The sequence below is a fragment of the Bufo bufo genome, chromosome 8 (assembly GCF_905171765.1).
Source record: "Bufo bufo chromosome 8, aBufBuf1.1, whole genome shotgun sequence".
Taxonomy (NCBI): Eukaryota; Metazoa; Chordata; class Amphibia; order Anura; family Bufonidae; genus Bufo; species Bufo bufo.
Window position 1 is genome coordinate 60,201,616 of NC_053396.1, and position 23,218 is coordinate 60,224,833.

The 23,218-nt window shown below is 46.0% G+C and overlaps 1 protein-coding gene across 3 annotated transcripts in view; it reads left to right on the forward strand.

The window, feature by feature from the left end:
* Nucleotides 1–11,292: 11,292 nt before the first annotated feature.
* Nucleotides 11,293–23,218, forward strand: part of LOC120977724 — a 660,911-nt gene continuing 648,985 nt past the window's right edge. Inside the window, exon 1 of one of the 3 annotated variants that reach the window (XM_040405799.1) lies at nucleotides 11,293–11,559. In XM_040405799.1, coding sequence (XP_040261733.1) covers nucleotides 11,505–11,559 — 55 coding nt within the window. In that variant the 5' untranslated portion in view covers nucleotides 11,293–11,504. The remainder of the gene's footprint in view (nucleotides 11,560–23,218) is intronic. The other 2 variants (XM_040405798.1, XM_040405797.1) reach the window with 2 other exon arrangements.

Below are 23,218 nucleotides of genomic sequence, written 5' to 3' on the forward strand. Positions count from 1 at the left end.
TGTGCGAGCAGCAGCAGGCCATAGTGGAGTTTCAGCTGCAGCACGCTCGCGTCAGTCGTACTGCCGAACAGCACCACTTCACCACCAATGATTGGGCCTCCATGCGAGACCTGTGTGCCCTGCTGCGCTGTTTCGAGTACTCCACCAACATGGCCAGTGGCGATGACACTGTTATCAGCGTTACAATACCACTTCTATGTCTCCTTGAGAAAACACTTAGGGCAATGATGTTAGAGGAGGTGGCCCAGGTGGAGGAGGAGGAGGAGGATGAGGGCTCGTTTCTAACACTTTCGGGCCAGTCTGTTCGAAGTGGCTCAGAGGGAGGTTTGTTTAAGCAGCAGAGGACAGGTTCACAAGTCGCCAGCCAAGGCACTGTGCTGGAGGACGAGGAGGATGAGGAGGAGGAGGTGGAGGGGGACGAGGATGACGCAAGTTCACAGCGGGGTGGCAGCCCAGGCCCATCACTGGTGCGTGGCTGGGGGGATACGGTGGACGATGACGATACGCCTCCCACAGAGGACAGCTTGTCCTTACCCATGGGTAGCCTGGCCCACATGAGCGAATATATGCTCCAATGCCTGCGCAACGACAGCAGAGTTGCCCACGTTTTAACGTGTGCAGACTACTGGGTGGCCACCCTGCTGGATCCCCGGTATAAAGACAATGTGCCCACTTTAATTCCTGAACTGGAGCGCGACCGTAAGATGCGCGAGTACAAGCGCACGCTGATAGAGGCGCTCTTGAGAGCATTCCCACATGTCACAGGGGAACAGGTGGAAGGTGAAGGCAGAGGAGTGGCAAGAGGTCGCCAACGCAGCTGTGTCACGGCCAGCTCATCTGAGGGCAGGGTTAGCATGGCAGAAATGTGGAAAAGTTTTGTCTCCACGCCACAGCTATCTGCACCGACACCTGATACGGAACGTGTTAGCAGGAGGCAGCATTTCACTAACATGGTTGAACAGTATGTCTGCACACCCCTCCACATCCTGACGGATGGTTCGGCCCCATTCAACTACTGGGTTTCGAAATTGTCCACGTGGCCAGAGTTAGCATGTTATGCCTTGGAGGTGCTTTCCTGCCCGGCGGCCAGCGTTTTATCTGAACGCGTATTCAGCACGGCAGGGGGCGTCATTACTGACAAGCGCAGCCGCCTGTCCACAGCCAACGTGGACAAGCTGACCTTCATAAAGATGAACCAGGCATGGATCCCACAGGACCTGTCCCTCCCTTGTGCAGAGTAGTCCTTATTAACTGCCTAAAACATGTCTTGTTGTGCTACGGGCCACTTCTTTATTTGATACAAATTTTATGAAACCCACAGTTGAATGAAACTCTTCTCTGTCTGGGCGCCGGGGCCTAACCAGATGAAAGTGGCCGGTTAAACTAACGGGTGACATGAAGCCATAACCTCTGCCATGCTACCTCTGTCTTCTGTCTGGGTGCTGAGGCCTAAGTCAAATAAAGCGGTCTTCTGCTGTGCTGGGGGATATGAAGCTAATCTCTGACCTCTCTCCTCTGTCTGGGTCCAAAGGCCTAAATCACTGAAAGAGGCCTTCTCCTGTGGTGTGTGATATGATGCCAGAATATGTGCTGTGGGGCCTCTCTCCTCTTCCTGGGTGCAGGGGTCAAATAAACTAAATTGTGGCCTACTCCTGTGGTGGTTGATATGATGCCTGATTCTCTGATGTGGAACCTCTCTCCTCTGTTTGGGTGAAGGGGTCAAAGTAACTAAATGGTGGCTTCTCCTGTGGTGGCTGATATGATGCCAGAATATGTGCTGTGGTGCCTCTCTCCTCTTCCTGGGTGCAGGGGTCAAAGTAACTAAATGGTGGCTTCTCCTGTGGTGGCTGATATGATGCCAGAATATGTGCTGTGGGGCCTCTCTCCTCTTCCTGGGTGCAGGGGTCAAAGTAACTCAATGGTGGCTTCTCCTGTGGTGGCTGATATGATGCCAGAATATGTGCTGTGGTGCCTCTCTCCTCTGTCTGGGTCCAAAGGCCTAAATCACTGAAAGAGGCCTTCTCCTGTGGTGTGTGATATGATGCCTGAATATGTGCTGTGGTGCCTCTCTCCTCTTCCTGGGTGCGGGGGTCAAAGTAACTCAATGGTGGCTTCTTCTGTGGTGGCTGATATGATGCCAGAATATGTGCTGTGGGGCCTCTCTCCTCTTCCTGGGTGCAGGGGTCAAAGTAACTCAATGGTGGCTTCTCCTGTGGTGGTTAGTATGATGCCAGAATATGTGCTGTGGGGCCTCTCTCCTCTTCCTGGGTGCAGGGGTCAAAGTAACTCAATGGTGGCTTCTCCTGTGGTGGCTGATATGATGCCAGAATATGTGCTGTGGTGCCTCTCTCCTCTTCCTGGGTGCGGGGGTCAAAGTAACTCAATGGTGGCTTCTCCTGTGGTGGCTGATATGATGCCAGAATATGTGCTGTGGTGCCTCTCTCCTCTTCCTGGGTGCAGGGGTCAAAGTAACTAAATGGTGGCTTCTCCTGTGGTGGTTGATATGATGCCTGATTCTCTGCTGTGAAACCTCTCTCCTCCATCTGGGTGTAGGGGTCAAAGTCTTTCAAAGTCGCCTTCTCCTGTGCTGATTGATATAAAGCTGATGGTTGTGCCATCTGACATGGTTGCCAGGGTCTGATTCAATGGGGGCCTACTCCTGTGGTGGGTGATCTAAATGCCTGATTCTCTGCTGTGAAACCTCTCTCCTCCGTCTGGGTGTAGGGGTCAAAGTCTTTCAAAGTCGCCTTCTCCTGTGCTGATTGATATGAAGCTGATGGTTGTGCCATCTGACATGGTTGCCGGGGTCCCATTAAATTGGGGCCTACTCCTGTGGTGGGTGATCTAAATGCATGATTATCTGCTTTGAAACCTCTCTCCTCCGTCCGGGTGTAGGGGTCAAAGTCTGTCAAAGTCGCCTTCTCCTGTGCTGATTGATATAAAGCTTATGCTTGTGCCATCTGACATGGTTGCCGGGGTCTGATTCAATGGTGGCCTACTCCTGTGGTGGGTGATCTAAATGCCTGATTCTCTGCTGTGTAACCTCTCTCCTCCGTCTGGGTGTAGGGGTCAAAGTAACTAAATGGTGGCCTACTCCTGTGGTGGGTGATATGATGCCTGGTTCTCTGCTGTGGGACCTCTCTCCTTTGTCTGGGTGCTGTGGTCAAAATAATAGTAAGTGACCTTCTCCATTGGTGGGTGACTTGAAGCCTGATTCTGTGCTATGGGACCTCACTCCAATTAATATTGTTTAATTTTTATTTATTTTATGTTAACTCATCATTTCCCTATCTACATTTGTTTGCAGGGGATTTAACTACATTTTGCTGCCTTTTGCAGCCCTCTAGCCCTTTCCGGGTGTGTTTTACAGCCTTTTTAGTGCCCAAAAGTTCGGGTCCCCATTGACTTCTATGGGGTTCGGGTTCGGGATGAAATTCGGGTCGAGTTCGGATCCCGAACCCGAACATTTTTCGAAAGTTCGGCCGAACTCGTCGAACCCGAACATCCAGGTGTTCGCTCAACTCTACTTGTGGTCTGTTTTGCAATGGAATGTCAATTCCCCAGCTTTGATCCCCATAGGGGAATAACAATGGATAAACCATGGGTTCCAAATTAGGATCAAGGACACTAATTCTTTGTGTTTTTTTTTATTTGTATAATCTTCTCTTGCTTTGCAGTGTATAAGAAGATCTCTTTCAAGTGGTGGTTCTCCATCATCATTTTGAAAAATAAAAGCAACCTCATTATATTTTGGTGCGTTATAGCGCCTTTGGTCATTTTTGCGATCTTGTACTATTGTCATGGACACTTCCTTAATAACATTGTCATTTTTGGCGGCATTCTCTTCATATTCTTTTTGAACTTGGTACAACATTTTGCAGGCCTCGGCAAAAGGATTGAATTGTGCCATGAATGTACTTAATGTTTGCATAAGCTCTGTATTTATTCCTGAGTTGGCAGAAATTTGCATTCTTTGTTCTGCAGCTTCAGAGGGATCTAAAATGTATAATTGTGAAAACTGTCTGTTTTCACCTTGTTGAGGATGCAGTGTTCCTGCTCTGTGACAAATCGAATTATGGATTCGAAAACAGTATGACCCATAGCCAGAAGGCGGACTAATGTTAGCTCCCATAGATGCAAATGCTAGAGCACTATTTATATTTTGCATGAAATTTTTGCTGTAATGATGCTGACCCATCATGAGCTGCTGTATAAACGGATTTGTTCGAATTGGTTGAAGATTTACTTTTCCTTTTGAGCAACACTGTGTAAATTTTTGATCAGATGGTCTTTCTCCTTCAAAATGTTTTGCTTGACAAAAATTGCATATCTGATTTAAATCTCCACATGTGTAGGGTATAATGTTACCCTCATTAATATTAACTATATCATTTATCATTGACATTCTTTCTATTGTTGCCCGGGATTCGTTATTTTCCACTCATTTACTTCGGGCCAGTCTCTGTAATTGTGCTTGCCGCAAACATTGTAATTGTCGTTCTTCTGATGTAAGACTTGCTCTCCTAGCTTTTTCTCTTTCAGCATGTCTCTTACGTTTTTGTCTTTCTCTTATATCATTTATCCTCTCCTGTGTGGCTGTTGATAAATGTGTTGTGTCTGTTTATAGATCTGTTATCCTGCCTCTTTTTATTGCTTGTTGCTGACGTAGTGTTGCTCTCCTAGCTCTGTGTGCTTTCACATTTTTCTGACGCTCATTTTACTTATCTTCAATAGATCTATTTGCTCGTCTTTGTCTTTCTCTTAGAGATTGTGTTTTACGCTGATTTTCCTGTTCTTCTATAGATCTATTTGCTCTTCTGAATCTTTCTCTTTTAGCGTTTTTGTGACTCTCATTTTCTTTTTCTTGAATTGATCTATTTGCTCGTTTTTTTCTTTGTTTTTCACCCTTTCTTTTTTTGATTTTTACTTGCTGACTTGACTGTTTCTCCAGGAGAATTTGGTTATGTAGGGTTTCATTGTCTGTGTCTTTTGTCCTACTTGATGTGTCCTTTTTTTTGGGTGGCATGTTGTTAGTAAAAATTCCAAGTAATATAGGCTTGTACTTTTATAATTTTATAATATTTTCTCTTACTGTAATACTGACTTATATGTAGCTGTAATATGCCTCACTGGCACTGACTTTTGGCTGAGACTGCAGGCACTGTGACTGGTGGCTGATATGACTGCCACTGACTGGTAGTGCTGAGACCACTTGCACTGTGACTGGTGACTGATACAGCTGTCACTGACTGGTGGTGCTGAGACCACTGGCACTGTGACTGGTGGCTGATACGGCTGGCACTGACTGGTGGTTCTGAGAGCACTGGTACTGTGACTGGTGGCTGATACTGCTGGCACTGATTGCTGGCACTGACTGCTGGCACTGACTGGTGGTGCTGAGACTGTGGGCACTATGACTGGTGGCTGAGATGGCTGGCATGGACTGGTGGTGCTGAGACTGCAGCTGATGGCTAAAACAGCTGGCACTTACTGGTGGCTGAGACGACTGGCAGTGCCACGTGGTGCTGAGACTGCTGTCACTGTGACTGGTGGCTGATACGGCTGGCACTGACTGGTGGTGCTGAGACCACTGGCACTGTGACTGGTGGCTGATACAGCTGGCACTGACTGCTAGGACTGACTGGTGGTGCCGAGACTGTGGGCACTGTGACTGGTGCCTGAGATGGCTGGCACGAACTGCTGGCACTGACTGGTGGTGCTGAGACTGCAGCTGATGGCTGAAACAGCTGGCGCTGACTGGTGGCTGAGACTACTGGCAGTGCCACGTGGTGCTGAGACTGCTGGCACTGTGACTGATGGCTGATACGGCTGGCACTGACTGGTGGTGCTGAGACCACTGGCACTGTGACTGGTGGCTGATACAGCTGGCACTGATTGGTGTTGCTAATACGGCGGGCACTCTGACTGGTGGCTGATAGAGCTGGCGCTAACTGGTGGTGCAGAAACCATTGTCACTGTGACTGGTGGCTAATACGCTTGGCACTGACTGTTGATGCTGAGACTGCTGTCACTGTGACTGGTGGGAGATACGGCTGGCACTGACTGCTGGCACAGACTGGTGGTGCTGAGGGTATAAGAGAGAAAGAAAGTATGAGGGTCAGACAGATCTATTGGAGGGGATTCCACTAGATCTGAAGCACTTGAGGCGCAACGGGTTTATAGGAGTGGGGTGGAAAAGAGGGTTGGGTGCTAGGTACTAGAGGCTGCTCCGGGTTTAGTCAGGTCGACAAGAGTGTCTGCCTGTTTAGAATATGGTAGTATGCCAAAATAGGGTGACTGGTGGGTGGAGGACCCTCCAGGTCTCGCCTATTTCTGAATAAAACCCTTTAAGGCGCCAGTAGTGGTTGAATGATAACGGTGATTTTGGCTAGTTGAGTGTGTAGTAGGTTTTTGCATCAGCGTTATAATTGAAAACAGGGGAGTGAAGGTAAAGGGATGTGTGTAGAGATATTAATGTGTAGGATAAAAGTGTATATATATATACACACATATGTTAAAAATCTCCATATAAGATCAAATGATTGTGTCGAGTGCCTGAGAGGCCGTATTCTGCAGTGTCGTACACAGTGTAGTGTGGTACAGTTTAGGCGAATCAAATAGGTAAAAACAATAATTGTTTAAAAGGATACCAATAAATGGATACCAATTTAAAAGGAAAGAATGGCAATGATAAATGATATAGTTAATATTAATGATTTATTGGTATCCTTTTAAACAATTATTGTTTTTATATATTTATTGGTATCCTTTTAAACAATTATTGTTTTTACCTATTTGATTCGCCTAAACTGTACCACACTACACTGTGTACGACACTGCAGAATACGGCCTCTCAGGCACTCGAGACGGTATGCAGTGATCCCACCTATGTGTACAATTTTTATCCTTTTTATCCTATCAGCAGAATTTATATATGTACACAATCATTTGATCTTATATTCTGATTTTTAACATATGTGTGTGTATATATATATACACTCTTATCCTACACATTAATATCTCTACACACATCCCTTTACCTTCACTCCCCTGTTTTCAATTATAACGCTGATGCAAAAACCTACTACACACTCAACTAGCCAAAACCACCGTTATCATTCAACCACTACTGGCGCCCTAAAGGGTTTTATTCAGAAACAGGCGAGACCTGGAGGGTCCTCCACCCACCAGTCACCCTATTTTGGTATACTACCATGGTGGTGCTGAGACCACTGGCACTGTGACTGGTGGCTGATACAGCTCGCACTGACTGGTGGTGCTGAGACGGCGGGCACTGTGACTGGTGGCTGATAGAGCTGGCACTAACTGGTGGTGCTCAGACCACTGGCACTGTGACTGGTAGCTGATAGGTCTGGCACTGACTGCTGTTACTGTGACTGGTGGCAATGATTGATGGCTGGCAATTGTTGCTGGCACTGATTGGTGGTGCTGGCTAATACTGCTGGCAGCAGCTGCAGTGTGTATCCGAGAGCAATATCTGTCACTGTGCATGTAATGGCGGCGCTTCTTATGCACTCTGCTTCTTATGCACTCTGCTCCAACTGACACCACACACCATAAGAGGCGGTTATTGGCCAGCGGCGCAGTTGTGGGGATGGTGTGATTGGACGGCTCCATGCTGTGGGCGGTCCGTACAGCGCGTGGTGCACCGTGTGTTTATTGGCTGGCGCAATTGTGGGCGGTCCGGGCGGCAACTTTGATTGGACGGCCGCGCTGCTGTGGGCTGTCCGGGCTACATGTGATGCGCCGTGTTTTTATTGGCCGGCGGCGCGGTGCTTTGGGCGGTCCCTGCTGTGTGTGGAGTGTGTGCTGATTGGTTTGTGCGCCGCGCATACACACTTTACTAAGGCTACTTTCACACTGGCGTTTCAGGGTCCGCCTGTGAGATCCGTTTCAAGACTCCAGTTTAGCCCCAATGCATTCTGAATGGATGCGGATCCATTCAGAATGCATCAGTTTGGCTCCGTTCCGCCTCCATTCCGCTCTGGAGGCGGACACCAAAACGCTGCTTGCAGCATTTTGGTGTCCGCCTGGTGGTGCGGAGCAGAACGGATCCGTCCTGACTTACAATGTAAGTCAATGGGGACGGATCCGTTTACATTGACACAATATTGGTGCAATTTTAAACGGATCCGTCCCCCATTGACTTTCAATGTAAAGTCAGGAGTCCCTATTAATATACCATCGGATCAGAGTTTTCTCCAATCCGATGGTATATTTTACCTTGAAGCGTCCCCATCACCATGGGAACGCCTCTATGTTAGAATATACCATCGGATTTGAGTTAGAGCGTGAAAACTCAGATCCAACAGTATATTCTAACATAGAGGCGTTCCCATGGTGATGGGGACGCTTCAAGTTAGAATATACTAAGAACTGTGTACATAACTGCCCCCTGCTGCTTGGCAGCACCCGATCTCTTACAGGGGGCTGTGATCCGCACAATAAACCCCTCAGGTGCCGTGCCTGAGGGGTTAATTGTGCAGATCTCAGCCCCCTGATCGGGTGCGTATTAAAAGCATTGGTGGCCAGTGCGGCCCCCCCTCCCTCCCCAGTATTAAAAGCATTGGTGGCCAGTGCGCCCCCCCCCTCCCTCCCTCCCCAGTATTAAAAGCATTGGAGGCAGTGGCCACAGGCTAACAACCCCCCTCCCCCCCATCATTGTTTCAGCGGAGCGGCATTTCCGTTTGGAGTCCCAGTTTAATCGCTGGGGCTCTGATCGGTTACCATGGCAGCCAGGACGCTACTGCAGTCCTGGCTGCCATGGTTACTTAGCTTATACTTACATGCGCTGTCTGTGGCCGGCCGGCGCTCCTGCTCCTGTAAGTGACAGGTCTGTGCGGCGGGGGGTGTGTGCTGATTGGTTTGTGCGCCGCGCATGTGCACTTCACTAATCGGCACACATGCACGGACAACAGCCCTGAGCACGTACGCAGGGCTTTTATTAGTATAGATACATGTCTATAGCTCAAAATACTAGCATTTACTTTGAGCTGTAAAATAATGATAATTACCAACAAAATAATTGAGTCAAATACCACCAGCCTCAAAAAAATCACGGACACATCTGGGGTTTTTTCATGGACACAAGAAAAAACTCACTTATTTTTACGGACTGTCCAGAAATTTCAGGACAGTTGGTAACCCTGCATCCAGGGTGCTTCTGAGGGATAACTGCAGTGTTTAGCAGTGAGATCAGGATAGGAGAGGGAATATATTGGGGACAATGATGACTGTAGAATGTCTTAGGTCTCGTTCATGCAAAGTGACATGCAAACAGAAATGCAAACTGCGGATCCATAAAACCAGCCGTGTGCACCCTTCATCATGCACGGTGCAGACCTATTGACTTCAATGGGTTCGCAATCTGCAAGATGCGGCCAAAGATAGGACATATCCTATCTTTTGCGGTGTGGAGGCATGGACCCGGAAGCACATGTGCAGGATGCACACGGCCGGTGCCCGTGTTTTGTGGATCCGCAGTTTGCAAAACAGACACAGCTGTTACATTGTCATCTGAATGCAGCCTTAACCCCATTTAATGTCCTTTTCTGACACTGTTTGAAATCGCTACTGAAAAAAAACTGTGGCTATATAGATGGCAGTTCTAGATCCAGCTCGTCTGTGAGATCACTACTCCAGAGAAACTGCAAGAATAAATATCAACAGATACCTGAAAGCTACAGCATTTACAGTCAGCAGAGTGACTAGCAAGCCACAGATTTACACGCCCTGGTGCAGGTGAGGACTACGGCTCAGGCACCTATCACCTAGATCTCATCCCCCATGCCTCATCATCTGGGGAGAGAAATTGCACTGAACACAACTACTGTTGGATGTACTACAATCAATTTTTTGCACTAAGTAAAGAGAGACTTTAATTTTTTTACTTCTGGCCTGATTCTTTATACCACCTTTCCACTGCACTAATGCCCAGGGAGCAACGGCCTGAGAGAGTACAGCATGACACGACATCTTATCAGGACCACTTCCACTCCCATGCTCTGCATCGGCTCCTCGGGGGCTCGCTGCACATACATGCATGTGATCAGCTATTTTCTGAGCTCCCATAGCAGTAAATGAAAGCATGTCACATTGTACCCTCCTTCACTTCAGGGACCCCCTTTCAGGAGATGGGACCCACACCTATTTGACATTGATGGCATATATGAGCATATACAGTACCATCACTGACTGAGATGAGAACACCTTTTAATGCAGAGGCTGCACACAAGCATGGCCACAACTTCATTGACATGTGCAAAAAAGTACTGATACTGAGACCTGGCTAACATTGGTCAGAGGACCTCCACTATACTGATAGATCAGTGTCTCATGGGTGGTATTAGTAGCCATATGAGGGCTTTTTTATGGCACTTTAACAATAACTGTTTAACCTTCATTCATTTTTTAAGGAGGTACAAAGGAAAATAGTAAATCCACTCTTGTTTTTAAGATATTTTATAGTTTTTCCAAGTATACTTCATTTTTCAGGTCATGCTCCTTTCCCCAACACCATCACTGCAACATGGCAGTATGCAGGAAATCACCACAATTCTTAAAGGACTGTTACATCACAGAACAGAATGCGAATAAAGGGAATGGAATTTGTGACTTCACAGCTATAAGTAAAACTACAAGTCGCAGCAAGTCCTGAAGATCTGCAGCTGTCAGGGGCTGCTGGGAGTTGTAGTCCCTCTAATAGATGGCATGGAAAGGGAAAACTCAGGAAGACAGGCCCCATTGCATCAATACATTTTGAGTTGAGTATGCATGCTGTACCATTCAGGGTGAGAGCAGGGGGGTTCATGGGCCTACCTGCCCCCCAGTGGTCCAGTCTGTTCCTGACAATAAAGGCTGTAACAGGAAGATGTATATGGAGGGGAGAATAGTATCCAAGAGGGAAGTTCACTTAGGTTGTAGATTGGGTAGAAAGTACACACAAGGCAATTTTCAGGGGGAAGGCAGCGGAATACTAGACACAATAATATGGGAAACCCCTATCCTGTAAAAATATATTTTTCCATGTCAAATTACCGGTAGTCTATAACCTGTAAATCATCTTATTTCCATGACCAGGATGATTTACTGAAAAAATATCTGATAGAGGTCATGGATTTTGAACTGTTGGCTAAAAGCCAAGCTGTTTGTAGGAGTACAGTGTATCTGCAGGTATAGGTGTTTCTGAGAAGTAAAAAATGTCATGTAATTACCAAGTAGAATACGAGAATTTATGCAGAAACTTTGGGGCGGGTTTATGATAGCCTTCTCTTAATAGCCAACTCTTAAGCAAGCAAGCAAGCAGTTTTACAGTTTGATGGCTTAGACTGGTTTTGCCTGTTGCAAAGCATGTCAGAACAACTAAAGAAGATTAAGACAGCTAATTAAAACGTGAGAGAAACTGCAACTGGAAATAAACTAAGCAGAAAATATAAATTCTGTTTGTATTCCTACTTTGGGATTTCTACAACTAATCAGAAAAGATGCCTGAAGGAGAAATCATAGATTTTCTAGCTATTTCACTAGCCAGGACTTCTGGTAAGTTAATTTAAATTATATAATATCTACTAGAAGAGATAGACAATTCCTACAAACCAAAGGGAATGAGGAACATTGTACTTTAAGAAAATTATCTGCATGCATGGTTAACATGCACAGACTTGTTTGTTTCTTTGTTTATTTTTTGGTATGAATTATTGCGCACATCACATTTCTTGTACCTTGCAGTCATATTACTTGTACCAGCCATAGACAAAAAGGAGACGGTGCTTAAAATGTGAATTCCAATGTGATCTTTATTTGCAATTCAATATCACACAAGTGATATTCTCATCACATAAGACCTTTAGGGTCCATTCAGAAGTCCGTAGTGTGTTGCGGATCCGCAATACACCCGGCCGGAACCCCATTCCTTCCCCATAGAGAATAAATGGGTCTGCACCTGTTCCACAGAATTGCGGAACGGGTGCGGACACATTCACGGACGTGTGAATGGACCCTTAACAAACTTGAATTGCTGTGAAGACACTGAATGCAGTGTAGGCTATTGAAGCTGCTACCACTAGTAGATTACACCTTCTCAAAAGCAACGGCAACTGTATTACCCAGAGCTGTATTCACAGTGCTTTCACAGCAATTCAAGTTTGTTAAAAGTCTATGTTTGACTGGAATATCATTTGTATGATATTGAATTGCAAATAAAAATCACAGCAAACTTCAATTTTTGAGTGCCAGAGTATAGCTATTGTAACATGGAGTAGCAACCAATGTGTGGAGTTTTTATGCAAGTTATGTATCAGCTATAGATATGGGAAAATTAGACAAAGTCCACTAGAAAACCATTTTAGCTACATAATTTTATTTAAACTTGTGGGAATAACGGAGACATGGCTGGATGATAGCTATGACTGGGCAGTTAATGTACAAGGTTACAGTCTGTATAGAAAGGATCGTCAAAACTGGAGAGAGGGAGGGGTCTGCCTTTATGTAAAGTCCCGTCTAAAGCCCACAGTCCGAGAAGATATAAGTGAGGGACATGAACATGTGGAGTCACTGTGGGTAGAAATACATGGAGGCAAAAATAATAATAAATGACAAATTTAAGTCCACAGAAAATCTACTACTAAACAAGATAGACAAGGCGGCAAATCATAATGAGGTGGTTATTATGGGGGACTTCAACTACCCAGATATAGACTGGGAACCTGAAAGCTGTACATCTTATAAAGGAAACAGGTTCTTGGCAATAACCAAAGACAATTACCTTTCCCAACTGGTTCAGGACCCGACTAGAGACGGCCATACTGGACTTAGGATTAACCAATAGACCTGACAGAGCAACAGATGTGCAGGTTTGGGGACACCTGGCAAATCGTGACCATAAATTAATAACCTTCCAATTATCCTTCAAACAAGCATTTCTACAGGGAGAAACAAAAATACCAAACTTCAAAAAAGCAAACTTTAGCCAACTAAGAGAGGCCATAGGCCTAACTAACTGGGACAAAGTCCTCAAAGATAAAAATACAGCCACAAAATGGGATATTTTTAAAAGCATCCTAAAATCTAATTGTTAGAGGTACATACCTTATGGGAATAAAAGGTTAAGGAACAAGAAGAAACCAATGTGGATAAATAGAACTGTAAAGAAGGCAATAAATGACAAAAATAAAGCATTTAAATCGCTAAAACAGGAGGGTAGCGAGGAAGCACTGAAAAACTAGGAAAAAATAAAATATGTAAAAAACAAATAAAAGCCGCCAAACTAGAGACCGAGAGATTATTTGCCAAAGAGAGCAAAACTAACCCTAAAATATTCTTCAATTATATAAATAGTAAAAAGTATAAATCTGAAGGTGTCGGCCCTCTACAGAGCAATGAGGGGAAGTTGCAGAGAGCGACGAGGAGAAAGCAAAGCTATTAAATATTTTTTTCTCTACTGTATTCACTAAGGAAAATAGATGTCAGATGAAATGCAGAATGTAAAAGTAAATTCCCCATTAGAAGTGCCCTGTCTGATCCAGTTGGAAGTACAACAGTGACTTAAAAAGATAAAAATAGACAAATCGCCAGGGCCAGATGGCATACACCCACGTATACTAAGAGAATTAAGTAATGTCATAGCCAGATCCTTATTTCTGATATTTACAGATTCTATACTGACAGGGAGTGTTCCACAGGATTGGCGCATAGCAAATGTAATGCCAATATTCAAAAAGGGTGCAAAAACAGACCCCGGAAACTATAGACCGGTAAGTTTGACATCTGTTGTGGGTAAACTGTTTGAAGGTTTTCTAAGAGATGCTATCTTGGAGGATCTCAATGAAAACAAGCAAATAACATCATATCAGCATGGCTTCATGAGGGATCGGTCATGTCAAACTAATTTAATCAGTTTCTATGAGGAGGTAAGTTTTAGACTTGACAGCGGCGAATCAATGGATGTCGTATATCTGGACTTCTCCAAAGCATTTGACACTGTACCACAAAAGGTTAGGATATAAAATGAGAATGCTCGGACTAGGAGAAAACGTCTGTATGTGGGTAAGTAACTGGCTTAATGATAGAAAACAGAGGGTGGTTATTAATGGTACACACTCAGATTGGGTCACTGTCACTAGCGGAATACCTCAGGGGTAAATATATTTATTAATGATCTTGTAGAAGGCTTGCACAGTAAAATATAAATTTTTGCAGATGACACTAAACTGTGTGAAGTAATTAACACTGAAGAGGACACTATATAGCTACAGATGGATCTGGATAGATTGGAGGCTTGGGCAGAGAAGTGGCAGATGAGGTTTAACACTGACAAATGTAAGGTTATGCACATGGGAAGGAATAATGCAAATCACCCGTACATACTAAATGGTAAAACACTGGGTAACACTGACATGGAAAAGGACCTAGTTTTAATAAACAGCAAACAAACAGTAAAAACCAGTGTCAGGCAGCTGATGCCAAGGCCAATAAGATAATGGGTTGCATCAAAAGGGGCATAGATGCCCATGATGAGAACATAATCCTACCACTTTACAAATCACTAGTCAGACCACACATGTAGTACTGCTCCTATGAACAAGGCAGACACAGCAGAGCTGGAGAGGGTTCAGAGGAGGGCAACTAAAGTAATAACTGGAATGGGGCAACTACAGTACCCTGAAAGATTATTAACATTAGGGTTATTCACTAAGGGGAGACGACTAAGGGGAGATCTAATTACTATGTATAAATATATCAGGGGTCAGTACAGAGATCTCTCCCATCATCTATTTATCCCAAGGATGGTGACTGTGACGAGGGGACGCCCTCTGCCTCTGAAGGAAAGAAGGTTTGTACACAAACATAGAAAAGGATTCTTTACGGTTAGAGCAGTGAGACTATGGAACTCTCTGCCTGAGGAGGTGGTGATGATGAGTACAATAAAAAAATTCAAGAGGGGCTTGGATGAATTTCTGGAGTGTAATAGGCTATAGCTACTAGAGAGGTGTTGTTAATCCAGGGAGTTATTCTGATTGCCTGATTGGAGTCAGGAAGGAATTTTTTCCCCTTAAGTGGGGAAAATTGGCTTGTACCACAGTTTTTTTTTGCCTTCCTCTGGATCAACTTGCAGGCCGAACTGGATGGACAAATGTCTTTTTTCGGCCTTATATACTATGTTACTATGTATATCAATATTGTCACAAGCACATTGAACATGATGTCTAATCTGCAGACATCATATGATAAAGCAGAAGTACATGAGAAATTTGATGTGTCAATTTGTAGTAAAAGCTCCAGTATAATTTGTATTTTAATCACTTTAACCACCTCAGCCCCTATAGCTTAAACACCCTTAAAGACCAGGCCACTTTTTACACTTCTGACCTACCCTACTTTCACCGTTTATTGCTCGGTCATGCAACTTACCACCCAAATGAATTTTACCTCCTTTTCTTCTCACTAATAGAGCTTTCATTTGGTGGTATTTCATTGCTGCTGACATTTTAACTTTTTTTGTTATTAATCGAAATTTAACGATTTTTTTGCAAAAAAATGACATTTTTCACTTTCAGTTGTAAAATTTTGCAAAAAAAATGACATCCATATATAAATTTTGCTCTAAATTTATTGTTCTACATGTCTTTGAAAAAAAAAAATGTTTGGGTTAAAAAAAATGGTTTGGGTAAAAGTTATAGCGTTCACAAACTATGGTACAAAAATCTGAATTTCCACTTTTTGAAGCAGCTCTGACTTTCTGAGCACCTGTCATGTTTCCTGAGGTTCTACAATGCCCAGACAGTACAAACACCCCACAAATTACCCCATTTTGGAAACTAGACACCCTAAGGTATTCGCTGATGGGCATAGTGAGTTCATAGAACTTTTTATTTTTTGTCACAAGTTAGCGGAAAATGATGAATTTATTTTTATTTTATTTTTTTCTTACAAAGTCTCACATTCCACTAACTTGTGACAAAAAAATAAAAAGTTCTATGAACCATCAGCGAATACCTTGGGGAGTCTTCTTTCCAAAATGGGGTCACTTGTGGGGTAGTTATACTGCCCTGGCATTCTAGGGGCCCAAATGTGTGGTAAGGAGTTTGAAATCAAATTCTGTAAAAAATGGCCGGTGAAATCCGAAAGGTGCTCTTTGGAATGTGGGCCCCTTTGCCCACCTAGGCTGCAAAAAAGTGTCACACATGTGGTATCTCCTTACTCAGGAGAAGTTGGGGAATGTGTTTTGGGGTGTCATTTTACATATACCCATGCTGGGTGAGAGAAATATCTTGGCAAAAGACCACTTTTCCCATTTTTTTATACAAAGTTGGCATTTGACCAATATTTTTATCTCACCCAGCATGGGTATATGTAAAATGACACCCCAAAACACATTCAGCAACTTCTCCTGAGTACGGCGATACCACATGTGTGACACTTTTTTGCAGCCTAGATGCGCAAAGGGGCCCATATTCCTTTTAGGAGGGCATTTTTAGACATTTGGATACCAGACTTCTTCTCACGCTTTGGGGCCCCTAAAATGCTAGGGCAGTATAAATACCCCACATGTGACCCCATTTTGGAAAGAAGACACCCCAAGGTATTCAATGAGGGGCATGGCGAGTTCCTAGAATTTTTGTTTTTTGGCACAAGTTAGCGGAAATTGATTTATTTATTTTTTTCGCACAAAGTCTCCCTTTCCGCTAACTTGGGACAAAAATTTCAATCTTTCATGCACTCAATATGCCCCTCAGCAAATACCTTGGGGTGTCTTCTTTCCAAAATGGGGTCATTTGTGGGGTGTTTGTACTGCCCTGGCATTTGAGGGTCTCCGCAATCATTACATGTATGCCCAGCATTAGGAGTTTCTGCTATTCTCCTTATATTGAGCATACGGGTAATGAGATTTTTTTTTTCCGGCACAGATTTCTTCATTCGCATCGATCAATGTGGATGAAAAAATGTCTGCCAAAAAAAAAAAATGGAGGGGAAAGGCGTCTGCCAGGACATAGGAGCTCCGCCCAACATCCATACCCACTTAGCTCGTATGCCCTGGCAAACCAGATTTCTCCATTCACATCGATTGATGTGAATGAATAAATCATTGCCGGGATTTTTTATTTTTTTTTATATACAAAGTGTTTGCCAAAGTATATGAACACCGCCACCTCCTCAGCTCATATGCCTCGGCAAACGTATCTTTTACTGCAGAGGAGAAATCTCGTCTTGCAGCGCCGCATACACCGACTTGCGTGTAATCTGACAGCAGCGCAATTCTTCTGTCAGAATGCACATCAGTGCTGCAGCTAGTCGATCGGTTGGTCTACCTGGAAGGTAAAAAAAACAAAAGAAAAAACCAGGCCGCAACGCAATAAATTTATTAACTTTTGAACAGAACATATAAACTTTTTTTAACTTTTTTTAACTGAACGTTAACTTTTTTACTTACCGGTAATTTTTTTTTTGTTTAGTTTTTTTTACCTTTATAGAACAAACCTCTCCTTCCCCATGGGACAATGTGCAAAGCGCAAATCGCCCAAAGATGTGGCGAAGTACGTTATGCACTTTATCCCAGGTGAAAGGAGAGGTTTGCAGCAGCTATGAGTAAAAGGGCCCTAATAGCCCTGTGTGCCTGTCCTGTGAGATGCAATCCCTATGCTATAGAATATTTGACACAGTCCTGACCTCAGTATCTGAGGAAAGGGATTTAGGAGTAATTATTTCAGAAGACTTAAAGGTGGGAAGACAATGTAATAGGGCAGCACGAAATGCCAGCAGAATGCTTGGATGTATAGGGAGAGGTATAAGCAGTAGAAAGAGTGAAGTGCTTATGCCGCTGTACAGAACACTGGTGAGACCTCACTTGGAGTATTGTGCGCAGTACTGGAGGCCATATCTCCAGAAGGATATAGATACTCTAGAGAGAGTTCAGAGAAGAGCTACTAAACTAGTACATGGATTGCAGGATAAAACTTACCAGGAAAGGTTAAAGGACCTTAACATGTATAGCTTGGAAGAAAGAAGAGACAGAGGGGATATGATAGAAACTTTTAAATACATAAAGGGAATCAACTCGGTAAAGGAGGAGAGCATATTTAAAAGAAGAAAAACTACCACAAGAGGACACAGTTTTAAATTAGAGGGGCAAAGGTTTAAAAGTAATATAAGGAAGTATTACTTTACTGAGAGAGTAGTGGATGCATGGAATAGCCTTCCTGCAGAAGTGGTAGCTGCAAATACAGTGAAGGGGTTTAAGCGTGCATGGGATAGGCATATGGCTATCCTTCATATAAGATAGGGCCAGGGGCTATCCATAGTATTCAGATATATTGGGCAGACTAGATGGGCCAAATGGTTCTTATCTGCCGACACATTCTATGTTTCTATGTTTCTATGTTTCTAAGTGTACTTGGGTGTGGTACTTCCGGAAACACTCTCCAAAGCATAGGGCAGGGTGGTCAGGACAGTCAGGACAGAAATAGCGGGTGTCACGCCTTATTCCACTCCTGCTACAGACACGACATCTTTTTCGGGGTGACGGTTGGGTTGAGGTACCAGGAACGACACTGGGGAAATGTCGCTCGTGTAGACGGCTAACTACACTGGTGGATGGGGCCACGGAACCTTCTGGATACAGGAGGTTCTCGATGATCTCTTCCTGGAGTTTGAGGAAGGATCCTGTTCTCCCAGCCTTACTGTAGAGAACAAAACTATTGTACAGAGCAAATTGAATTAAATATACAGACACCTTCTTATACCAGCGTCTGGTGCGTCGGGAAACTAAATACGGAGACAACATCTGTTCATTGAAGTCCACCCCTCCCATGAGCGCATTAAAGTCGTGGACTGAGAGTGGCTTTTCAATGACACGGGTTGCTCGCTCAATTTGTATTGTCGTGTCTGCGTGAATAGAGGAGAGCATGTAAACGTCACGCTTGTCTCTCCATTTCACCGTGAGCAGTTCTTCGTTACACAAGGCAGCCCTCTCCCCTCTTGCAAGACGGGTGGTAACGAGCCGTTGGGGGAAGCCCATGCGACTAGTTCGCGCGGTGCCACAGGCACAAATATGTTCTAGAAACAAATGCCTAAAGAGGGCCACACTTGTGTAGAAATTGTCCACATAAAGATGGTACCCCTTGCCAAATAAGGGTGACACCAAGTCCCAGACTGTCTTCCCACTGCTCCCCAGGTAGTCAGGGCAACCGACCGGCTCCAGGGTCTGATCTTTTCCCTCATAGATCCGAAATTTGTGGGTATAGCCTGTGGCCCTTTCACAGAGCTTATACAATTTGACCCCATACCGGGCACGCTTGCTTGGGATGTATTGTTTGAAGCCAAGGCGCCCGGTAAAATGTATTAGAGACTCGTCTACGCAGATGTTTTGCTCGGGGGTATACAAATCTGCAAATTTCTGGTTGAAGTGGTCTATGAGGGGCCGAATTTTGTGCAGCCGGTCAAAAGCTGGGTGGCCTCTGGGACGGGAGGTGGTGTTGTCGCTAAAATGCAGGAAACTGAGGATGGCCTCAAATCGTGCCCTGGACATAGCAGCAGAGAACATGGGCATGTGATGAATCGGGTTCGTGGACCAATATGACCGCAATTCATGCTTTTTAGTTAGACCCATGTTGAGGAGAAGGCCCAGAAAATTTTTATTTTCGGAAACTTGGACTGGTTTCCACCGGAAAGGCTGGGCATAATAGCTTCCCGGGTTGGCGGATATAAATTGTGTGGCATACCGGTTTGTCTCTGCCACGACTAAGTCCAAGAGCTCCGCAGTCAAGAACAGCTCAAAAAATCCCAGGGCCGAACCGATCTGAGCCGTCTCAACCCGAACTCCAGACTGGCGGTGAAAGGGGGAACTACAGGTGCGGCTAAAGTTGGTGACTGCCAATCAGGGTTTGCCAGCACCTCAGGGATTCTAGGGGCTCTACGGGCCTGTCTGTGCGGTGGCTGCGACGGGGTAACTACTGCACGTGCCACCGTACCAGCTTCAACTGCCCTTCTGGTGCTCGCCACGTCACCATGTTGTACGGCAGTGCTGGTACTAGGTCCAGGGAGGGCTGGGCTGCTGGTGTATGCCTCACCACGTGATCAGACAGCGCCAGCCCCACCCTGCTGCTCTTGAAGCGGATCCTGCGCAACCTGTGGTCTAGCGACACGGGGCCGGGTACGCCTGGGTCTATCAGGGACCTCCACCTCCTCGTCCGAACTTTGGGTCAGAGAGCCACTGCTTTCTACAGGTTCATATTCTGACCCGCTAGATTCGTCAGATGAGGGTTCCCATTCCTCATCCGACTGGGTCAGAATCCTGCAGGCCTCTTCAGAAGAATACCCCCTGTTTGACATTTGGACTACTAAATTTAGGGGTATTCCCTGAGACTACCCAAGCAGGGCCGATCCTAGGGTCACAGGCGCCTGGGTGCAGAAATATTTCTGGCGCCCCCACATGGGCGTGGTTATCTTACTAACTCCTCCCCTTTACAATGTTTCTATGGCAACAACTTCAGCCCCCAACTTCAGCCCCACCAATTTGCTTTGACAATAACTTAGTCAACGGCTTTGACAAGTCAAAATAAATGTCATGTGCCAGTAGCCAGAGCCCCCCCATATCATGTGCCAGTAGCCAGAGCCCCCCATATCATGTGCCAGTAGCCCCCCTTATGTGCCAGTAGCCCCCCTATGTGCCAGTAGCCCCCCTTATCATGTGCCAGTAGACCCCCTTATCATGTGCCAGTAGCCCCCTTATCATGTGCCAGTAGCCCCCCTTATCATGTGCCAGTAGCCCCCCATATCATGTGCCAGTAGCCAGAGCCCCCCCCTTATCATGTGCCAGTAGCCAGAGCCCCCCCCCATATCATGTGCCAGTAGCCAGATCCCCCCCATTATCATGTGCCAGTAGCCAGAGTGCCCCCATATCATGTGCCAGTAGCCAGAGTGCCCCCATATCATGTGCCAGTAGCCCCCCATATCATGTGCCAGTAGCCCCCCTTATCATGTGCCAGTAGCCCCCCATATCATGTGCCAGTAGCCAGAGCCCCCCCCTTATCATGTGCCAGTAGCCAGAGCCCCCCCCCCATATCATGTGCCAGTAGCCAGATCCCCCCCATTATCATGTGCCAGTAGCCAGAGTGCCCCCATATCATGTGCCAGTAGCCAGAGTGCCCCCATATCATGTGCCAGTAGCCCCCCATATCATGTGCCAGTAGCCCCCCTTATCATGTGCCAGTAGCCCCCCATATCATGTGCCAGTAGCCAGAGCCCCCCCCCTTATCATGTGCCAGTAGCCAGAGCCCCCCCCATATCATGTGCCAGTAGCCAGATCCCCCCATTATCATGTGCCAGTAGCCAGAGTGCCCCCATATCATGTGCCAGTAGCCAGAGTGCCCCCATATCATGTGCCAGTAGCCCCCCATATCATGTGCCAGTAGCCCCCCTTATCATGTGCCAGCCCAGTAGTCCCCCCTTATCATGTGCCAGCCCAGTAGTCCCCCCTTATCATGTGCCAGCCCAGTAGTCCCCCCTTATCATGTGCCAGCCCAGTAGCCCCCCTTATCATGTGCCAGCCCAGTAGTCCCCCCTTATCATGTGCCAGCCCAGTAGTCCCCCCTTATCATGTGCCAGCCCAGTAGTCCCCCCTTATCATGTGCCAGCCCAGTAGCCCCCCTTATCATGTGCCAGCCCAGTATTGTACCTATATAAAAAAATAAAAAAAAATAATACACTTATACTTACCTCCAGCAATGCGATGCGATGCAGGCCGCCTCTTCCGTCTGTGTCCCTCGCTATACGGCTCAGGCGACGCGATGACGTCATCGCGCCGCCTGCACCGGCCTCTGATAGGCTGCCAGCACTAAGCCGGCAGCCTATCAGAGGAACAGGAGGGGACACACCTCTCCCTCCTCTGCCGCAGCACAGGCATCTGTATTGCCGTCCTGAGGACGGCAATACAGATGACTATGGAGATGAGTGCTTCCGCAATGGAGGCGCTCATCTCCTGCTCTGCCCTGCCGCCGGCCGCGGCCGCCCCCACTTGTCACCAGGGCCGCGGCCTTGCGGCACTCAGGCTTGCCGGCCCACCGGGAAATTTCCCGCTATCCCGGCAGGCCAGTCCGGCCCTGCGCTCGGCGCCTTTCGGGTGACATCGCTGGGGTGCGGGGCACCCACTGCACCCCGTGTAGGATCGGCCCTGTACCCAAGAAAAAAAGCAAGCCTGTCTTACAAAGGGGAGGCTAGCGAAGTACCGGAGGCCGCTGCGGTTGATAAAAAATATCAAAACTGATTTTTTTATCGCCGCAGTGCTTGTAAAGTGAATGTGCAGTGATCAAAAAATATATATTTTTTGTCACTGCGGTGGGGCGGGCGTGGGTAAACGCACGTGTGGGCGACCGATCAGGCCTGATCGGGCAAACACTGCGTTTTGGGTGGAGGGCAAACTAAAGTGACACTAATACTATTATAGATCTGACCGTGATCAGTTTTGATCACTTACAGATACTATAAAAGTACAAATGCTGATTAGTGATACGCTAATCAGCGAATCAGTGACTGCGGTGCGGTGGGCTGGGCGCTAACCGATCGCTAACTACCTAACCAAGGGGCCTAAACTATCCTAAAACCTAACAGCCAATACTAGTGGAAAAAAAAAGTGACAGTTTACACTGATCACTTTTTGTCTTTCACTAAGTGATTGACAGGGGCGATCAAAGGGGTGATCAAAGGGTTAATTGGGGTGCAGGGGGTGATCTGGGGCTAAAGTGTGTTGTTGGTGCTACTCACTGTGAAGCCTGCTCCTCTGCTGGATCCAACCGACGAAAAGGACCAGCAGAGGAGCAGACAAGCCATATAACAGATCATATTTACTAATATGATCTGTTATATGGCTTGTGATTCGTTTTTTTTGAAAATCACCAGCCTGCCAGCCAATGATTGTTGCTGGCAGGCTGGTGACAAAATTGTCCTTTAACTTTTGCCGGCCCGCGATGCGCATGCGCGGGCCGGCTTTGAGCGAAATCTCGCTTCTCGTGAGATGACGCGTATATGCAGGACTCTGCGCAGCGCTGCCACCTCCGGAACGCGAATCTGCGTTAGGCGGTCCGGAGGTGGTTAATCCCTGCTCAATCTGTGCTAAATCTAGTGAATGGGCTTATTCAGTAGTGTTGAGCATGAATATTCGAATAGCAAATTTTTATTGCGAATATCGCCACTTAGAGAATTCATG